Source organism: Polyodon spathula, chromosome 29 (genome assembly GCF_017654505.1).
Source record: "Polyodon spathula isolate WHYD16114869_AA chromosome 29, ASM1765450v1, whole genome shotgun sequence".
Lineage (NCBI taxonomy): Eukaryota > Metazoa > Chordata > Actinopteri > Acipenseriformes > Polyodontidae > Polyodon > Polyodon spathula.
The window spans coordinates 4,391,937-4,400,370 of NC_054562.1; the positions used below are offsets into that span (position 1 = coordinate 4,391,937).

Genomic DNA, 8,434 nt, shown 5'->3' on the forward strand with positions numbered 1-8,434 from the left:
TGCAGATTATCGTCCAATATTGTGTAAGATTTTAAATCCTGTACAATCTTACAATTCTCTTTAGAAAAGGCAGATCACTAAATAGCTCTCCACCTCATGAAGCCCCTCCTGTCTTGAGAACCAGGATAAGATCTGGCTCCTTCGCAGCTCAACAGACCCTTTCTGGGGTGGGTGCCTGATTCTATCACACAGACAAGTTAACAAACTGGTTTATTTTATGGTATAGAGAGCGGCTGTTACCTCGGGCTGAGTGCCCTTGATTATGTATGTAGCTAATTAAAATACTGATTACGATCCAGGTAGAAGCCTCAAGCCTGTGCCAGCTTGATCTTCAAAAACTAGAGACCACAAGAAGGGAGGCTTGTTTTGTACTGTGTTTAAACCACTGTTTTTCTGTATTAATGTACACTCTCTCTCACTGTATTTCTGTATTAAGGTACACTCTCTCTCACTGTATTTCTGTATTAAGACACTCTCACTGTATTTCTGTATTAAGGTACACTCTCTCTCACTGTATTTCTGTATTAAGACACTCTCTCACTGTATTTCTGTATTGAGGTACACTCTCACTGTATTTCTGTATTAAGACACTCTATCACTGTATTTCTGTATTAAGGTATTCTCTCTCTCACTGTATTTCTGTATTAAGACACTCTCTCACACTGTATTTCTGTATTAAGGTACACTCTCACTATATTTCTGTATTAAGGTACACTCTCTCTCACTGTATTTCTGTATTAAGACACTCTCACTGTATTTCTGTATTAAGGTACACTCTCTCACTGTATTTCTGTATTAAGACACTCTCTCTCACTGTATTTCTGTATTAAGGTACACTCTCACTATATTTCTGTATTAAGGTACATTCTCTCACACTGTATTTCTGTATTAAGGTACACTCTCACTTTATTTCTGTATTAAGACACTCACTGTATTTCTGTATTAAGGTACACTCTCTCTCACTGTATTTCTCTATTAAGACACTCTCACTGTATTTCTGTATTAAGGTACACTCTCTCTCACTGTATTTCTGTATTAAGGTACACTCTCTCTCACTGTATTTCTGTATTAACACACTCTATCACTGTATTTCTGTATTAAGGTATTCTCTCTCTCACTGTATTTCTGTATTAAGACACTCTCTCACTGTATTTCTGTATTAAGGTATTCTCACTCTCACTATATTTCTGTATTAAGGTACACTCTCTCTTACTGTATTTCTGTATTAAGACACTCTCTCTCACTGTATTTCTGTATTAAGGTACACTCTCTCACACTGTATTTCTGTATTAAGGTACACTCTCACTATATTTCTGTATTAAGGTACACTCTCTCTTACTGTATTTCTGTATTAAGACACTCTCTCACTGTATTTCTGTATTAAGGTACACTCACTGTATTTATGTATTAAGACACTCTCACTGTATTTCTGTATTAAGGTACACTCTCTCTCACTGTATTTCTGTATTAAGACACTCTCACTTTATTTCTGTATTAAGGTACACTCTCACTATATTTCTGTATTAAGGTACACTCTCTCACAGTGTATTTCTGTATTAAGGTACACTCTCACTGTATTTCTGTATTAAGGTACACTCTCTCTCACTGTATTTCTGTATTAAGACACTCTCACTATTTCTGTATTAAGGTACACTTTCACTGTATTTCTGTATTAAGGTACACTCTCTCTCACTGTATTTCTGTATTAAGACACTCTCACTATATTTCTGTATTAAGGTACACTCTCTCACACTGTATTTCTGTATTAAGACACTCTCACTGTATTTCTGTATTAAGGTACACTCTCTCTCACTGTATTTCTGTATTAAGGTACACTCTCTCTCACAGTATTTCTGTATTAAGGTACACTCTCACTGTATTTCTCTATTAAGGTACACTCTCTCTCACTGTATTTCTGTATTAAGACACTCTGTCTCTCATTATCCAAACAGGTATCTGAAGGTTTTTTGATTGATAGAGAGTCCTGCAGGGTTAACCCTACCGTATTGTATTGTCTTGTTTTGAAGATTTGCCCATGCAGTTCGTATGTGTTTACATTCTTCACTGTGTATCAACGTATTTCCTTTTTGTGTCAGAATTAAACTGTTTTTTGTTTTTTTTGGGAAATCGCATCAAGAGGAGTGGAATTATTATTTTTGAGAAATAAAAGGAACCTGTTAAATCTTACGGTCGTTAATAAAAAGAGACACACAGAAATAATTAGTAAATCGAACCCCCTCGCTGTTGCTGTGCGTCAAAATCTCTTCATTTCAGGAGTATCTTCTCTAAATATAAATCCTAAAATCAGTCTTCATGCTGAAGACATCTTACTGTTCACCCAGCACTGTTCATGAGACAGACAGACAGATACATAAAGAGACAGACACACAGACAAATAGATAGAGACATACAGACAGATAGATAAAGAGACAGACACACAGACAGATAGATAAAGAGACAGACACACAGACAGATAGATAGAGACACACAGACAGACAGACAATGTGTCAAAATGCTTTTCATGATATAACCCTGACCCTTTTCTGATAAAGTTACACAGATCATGCAGAAAACTCAGTACATTGAAACGATGCATAATCTCATTGCAATCATGTAAAAGTCTACTGGAAGTCATAATAGCAGAGCAGAAAGTATTTCCTGTGAGATTTTGAAATGTCACAATTTTCAATTTGTCGGGTTTTTTGTTAAGTATGTGGAAAACTACACAGCACTGGTGTGCAATTCAATATGTTAACATCACATTATTCAGCAGCTTTCACTCGACTTCTACAGGGTGTTGCAAGGGCTGTATGTATATAATTGACTATAGATCTCAATGCATCGGTGATATTCAGGGAAGGAAGTGGTGCAAGTTAAATCTGTCACTGGGATTCACAATTGTGTCATGCAGGATGCATTATTGCACAACACAACAGCGCTACGCTTTCCTGGATAATAGCATACTTGAACCACTTTCATAATCCACAAACGATTGCAATGTTTGAAAATGACTAAGAAGCAGCGACCACGCTGTACATTTCTCTCATAGAAGAGTCCTCCAGTAAAAGCACAGCACAGTGCGATACAGCACAGTGACAGCATGGGAAAGCACAGAGAGGTCTGGTAAAGAATAGGGAAGCATTGTAAAGCACAGAGAGGTCTGGTAAAGCATAGGAAAGCATTGTAAAGCATAGAGTGGTCTGGTAAAGCATAGGGAAGCATTGTAAAGCACAGAGAGGTGTGGTATAATATATATTGTTGTAGGGTTGCAAAATGAAGTGCAGTGATGATCAGAGACAATCAATCGACACCGATTGTTGCATCAAAGGTTTATTGCAGTGGTCATCAAAATACAGAGCGCTCCGGAGAATAACAGTCACTTCATCAGTAACCAGTGTATTCTGCCGGGGTAAAGCACATACATGGGTTATATAGTTCCTACATAAAATTCCCTGCTCCTATCAGGATTTGGAATGCAGCAGACAATTCATCCATCCCTACCCCCTAAACTCATATACTCAACCAATAGAGGATAGCTGTGGGGCATGATTGTCCCCTCCGTTGCGGTTGTTATGTTCACTTCAGCCTGGAAATTACGATCTAGCAAGGAAGGAGGCATTGCCCTTCTTCTACCATCCCCCCACTGCCCCTGGACATCTGACCCAACCTAATGGTGCACTGAAACATTCCACCCTTCTCCCCCCTCCTTTCACAAATTCCTTACTAAACATTGTAAAACCGCACCCAAGTGATCGTTGGTTGATCCTGTTATCTTGTTCAGTTCCTTCATTATATTTATATAGAGCGCTATTTATACAAAAGTATACAAAATTACAAAAGTATCTCAAAGCACTGTACAGAAAAACAGAACAAACCACAATGCAGGTCTCACACACACACACTCACACACTCACACAACTGTCACAGTCAGACCATTTCAATATCAGATTACACACAATAACACAAAAGCAGCAATTTAAAAGTTACATTAAAACCCACGCAGATAAGAAAGCCGTTTTATAAAAGTGTGTTTTTAGTCTTGACTTGAAAACTGTAACGGTCCCAGCTTGCCTGACAAACGAAGGCAGAGCATCCCATAATTTCAGAGCTCTGCTAGAAAAAGCCCTCCCTCCTCCCGTGGTGCTTTTGTTGACCCGAGGAATAACCAGCAGCCCCGCGTCCTGTGATCTCAGAGTGCGGTTTGGAAGAGACAGGGTCAGTAACTCTTGCAAATGACGAGCTGCTAATCCATTCAGGACCTTGTGAGTCAAAAGTAAAATCTCAAAATCAATTCTACACTGCACAGGGAGCCAGTGCAAAGAGGCCAGAACAGGGGTAATAGGATCACCTTCCCTGGTTTCAGTCAGAATTGCAGCGCCGCTGTTTAGAGCTGCAAACGGGACAGCACACATCTTGAGACACCAGAAAAAAGTGCATTACAATAATCAATTCTAGATGAGACAAAGGCAGCGTCAGTCTCTCGGCATCAGTTACAGAAATAATTGGTCTAAGTTTGGCTATATTTCTCACATGGTAAAAAGACACTTTAGTGACTTCTCTGCATCTCAAATGAGGGATCAGGATCAAACTCCTCATTTCTAATTTCAGTTTCGATGAGAGACTGCAGGGGTTGAGCTCATGTAATCTCACATTTCCTGTTAGTTGGGTCTCTGAGCCCACCAGCATAGCCTCTGGTCTGATCTGAATTCAACATTACAGCATTCTGTGACATCTCATGCTTGATGTCTAGAAGGCAAGTAGCTAATAACACCCAGGCAGAAGAAATTCTTGTCTTTAGAAACAAATATAGCTGAGTATCATCAGCACAGCAATATCTGTGGATAAAGTCACCTAACGTTAGTATATATAATGAAAACAGCAAGGGAGCTAGACTGGAGCCCTGTGGAGCACCATAGACAACTTTTGATAGGCAGATTTTACCCCCCTCCCCGCCATTAGAGACAAACAGATCTGCACTAGAGCTTCTGTTTCTAAATACGTCACACGTTCTAGAGCTTCTGTTTCTAAACACGTCACACGTTCTAGAGCTTGTGTTTGCTGTGTGTTCCGCCGACTGTTCTCCTCTCCTTTAAGAATGCGATTGATCCCTGTTCATCCCTTCGTGTATCTCAATCCCAGCTGAGAAATATGCTCATAGTAGCATTGATTCCATTTACAAGGCTTTTCTGTGAAACAACTAAACGGGCTTTTAAATCGCAAGTCTTACTTTGCCAAATGACATTTAATAGAGAAAAGTGTAAGGTACTGCACGCAGGAAATAAAAATGTACATTATAAATATCATATGGGAGATACTGAAATTGGAGAAGGACTCTATGAAAAAGACCTAGGAGTTTTTGTTGACTCAGAAATGTCTTCATCTGGACAATGTGGGGAAGCTATAAAAAAGGCTAACAAGATGCTCGGATACATTGTGAAAAGTGTTGAATTTAAATCAAGGGAAGTAATGTTAAAACTGTACAATGCACTAGTAAGACCTCATCTTGAATATTGTGTTCAGTTCTGGTCACCTCGCTATAAAAAAGATATTGCTGCTCTAGAAAGAGTGCAAAGAACAGCGACCAGAATTATTCCTGGCTTAAAAGACATGTCATATGCAGACAGGCTAAAGGAATTGAATCTGTTCAGTCTTGAACAAAGAAGACAATGCAGCGACCTAATTCAAGCATTCAAAATTCTAAAAGGTATTGACAATGTCGACCCAAGGGACTTTTTCAGCCTGAAAAAAGAAACAAGGACCAGGGGTCACAAATGGAGATTAGACAAAGGGGCATTCAGAACAGAAAATAGGAGGCACTTTTTTACACAGAGGATTGTGAGGGTCTGGAATCAACTCCCCAGTAATGTTGTTGAAGCTGACATCCTGGGATCCTTCAAGAAGCTGCTTGATGAGATTCTGGGATCAATAAGCTGCTAACAACCAAACGAGCAAGATGGGCCGAATAGCTTCCTCTCGTTTGTAAACTTTCTTATGTTCTTATGTTCTTATTTCAAAGCAGGGGCGTCTCGTCTTTATTAATCTGAACACCGTCACGTAGAGCGACTGCAATAAAGACCGTGCAAAACAAAATACTTGAGTTTTCATTATAGCTTTTGATTGGTCGCTGATCAGCATGCTACGATCTCACAAACGTTCAGAACTGAAAAGTATGTGTGTGTGTGTGTGTGTGTGTGTGTGTGTGTGTGTGTGTGTGTGTGTGTGTGTGTGTGTCTGTCTGTCTGTCTGTCTGTGTCTGTGCGTTTGTGCGTGCGTGCGTGTGGGTGCCTGCTTGTGTGTGTGTGTGCGTGTGTGTGTGTTTGTGTGAGTCTGTGTGTTTGTGTGCATGTTTGTGTGTGTGTGTGTGTGTGCGTCCAGTCCTTTGCCGACTTCAGGGAGTATTATAATAATCAATAAACGTCAATCTTGAAAACACAATCAGATATTCTCCTGTGTGTAAATGTTGCAATAATTAATGATGGGAATATTCTAACGCAGTCAGCACTGCCAAGCCACGCCCCGCCCCTCCATCCCGCCCTCTTCCTCCCGCTCGCGGAATTTCCGAGCACGCTGGATATATAGCGTCGCTCCGGACAGAGAAACACACAGCAAATCTACAGAGCGATAGCACCGGAGCAAACAGCGCACAATACCGCAAGCAAAGCAAAGCAAAGCAAAGCAAAGCGACGCGACGCCGGATCACTGCAATATACTGCATAACGACACCCAGCGGGACCTCAGGTACAGGAACTCCTTCTGCCCTCGGGATGCTGCTGCTATTAACATTAATATGACGAGCGCTAGCATTACAGTTAGGAGCACTATTGATATTTATATTATCATTATTATTAGTAGCGATAATAATAATATTAGTAGTAGTAGTATTGTTGTTATTTCTATTATTATCATCACTGATTATACTGTGTAACATTTATTTATTTTTTGTTCCTGGGTAGTAAGTGTTATTTCCTAATTGCTTATGCCTCAAAAGTGTAGAAAATGGCTATTATTCCCCACAGACTTTGCTTTTGTGACCAGGACAGTGATATTTCAAAATACCACTATTTCCAATGGGAAAACGGGCAAATGTGTGTCTTTTCGTTCACATAAAGTCAGAAAAAAACAACATATGAATCCAAATTAACATGTATTTATACTAAAGTAATACAAAGATGACTACAAAAGATTTAGAAGTGAGTAGTTTTTCGAGATTTACAATTATACTGTATTTACAGTCTTGCTGAAATGCGCTCCAGTTTGTTTAAATCTACCAATCTGCTTGTGATGTCATTTGCTACACGGTTAAGTTGTGACGCTGCCCGGCTGTATTCGCTTCTATTGGAAGCTTCAAGCGTCATATGTATATGCATGATACGATTTCACATAGAAGTTTGTAGGTTTTAATTCAACATACACTCTTTCTGTTCCCCGTGTAGATTGTGGAAATGAGCTGCAACACACAAGTATCTTCTGAAATGGCAAACGAAATCGCCAGGTAAGACAGTCAGACGCACTGAGGGTTTTTTAATTTTTTTTTCCTGTGCAGAATAGTAAGTAGATCGAGTCAAGTTGCATGTGTAGCGGCGCTGCGTTCAGCGGTGTACTGACGCTCTCTCTCTCTCTCCTGCAGTGAGATCTTCGACTATGAGTCAGGCTGCCCCCTGGTGGACGAGGTGAGCACTTTTAAAAAAACTCGAATCTAGTTTTTATTCTGCTGGGTTTTGCGAATGCTTAATTATGATGTCTGTGTTATTGATAATAAGGATATGCGCTGGAAACAATATACATGCCGTGCTATTTATTTGTAAATTATCAAAAGAATAGTTTATAATTCCAGTGAAAACGTACATGTCATAAATAAAAAGCGCGTGTTTAATAGTATTATAATTGTTACAGTAAATAACATGCAGTTAAATGTAATTAAACGCAATGCTGTCTCTTTTTTAAATTTAACAATACCGACAATATTAATAATTGTAATTTTAATTAAACGCGCTTTCTCTTCTCGCAGATAATGGAAATTGAGCAGCCGTGGAAGCCGCAGTGCGACAGCGGTCTGGAGTTGCGGGTGTCCGGCTATGTGCGCTCCTTGAAGCAGGCAGTCACGCTGGTCCTGGCCGTGGAGAAGCTGAAGAGACCGCAGAGGAAACCGATCGGGTCCGAGTTTTCCGACTTAGAGCTGCTGAACATTTTGATGGAGCACGTGAATGAAGGTAGGACCACTTTCAATGTATTTAGTATTATTATTTTTAATGAATTTAAATGTACTGCTTAGTTAGAAATATTTTAAGAAAAAACAAACGTGTTAAATATCGATTGAAGTTTTTAAAAGCAGCTCGTTTTTGTTGAATGCCCTTTCTTGGTGTAAACTAGCCGTCGGATATCATTGCAGCTGCTCTATGCTAAGCAATGACGTCACTGCACGGTGGTGATGTCA

The 8,434-nt window shown here is 39.6% G+C and overlaps 1 protein-coding gene across 1 annotated transcript in view; it reads left to right on the plus strand.

Annotated features, from left to right (window-relative positions):
* The first annotated feature begins 6,596 nt into the window (after positions 1-6,596).
* The window catches only part of LOC121302061 (interleukin-1 beta-like), a 3,510-nt gene continuing 1,672 nt past the window's right edge, over positions 6,597-8,434 (plus strand). Inside the window, exons 1-4 of the mRNA XM_041231857.1 lie at positions 6,597-6,738; positions 7,434-7,492; positions 7,628-7,670; positions 8,009-8,210. Of these exons, the coding sequence (XP_041087791.1) occupies positions 7,443-7,492; positions 7,628-7,670; positions 8,009-8,210 (295 nt within the window). The 5' untranslated portion in view covers positions 6,597-6,738; positions 7,434-7,442. The remainder of the gene's footprint in view (positions 6,739-7,433; positions 7,493-7,627; positions 7,671-8,008; positions 8,211-8,434) is intronic.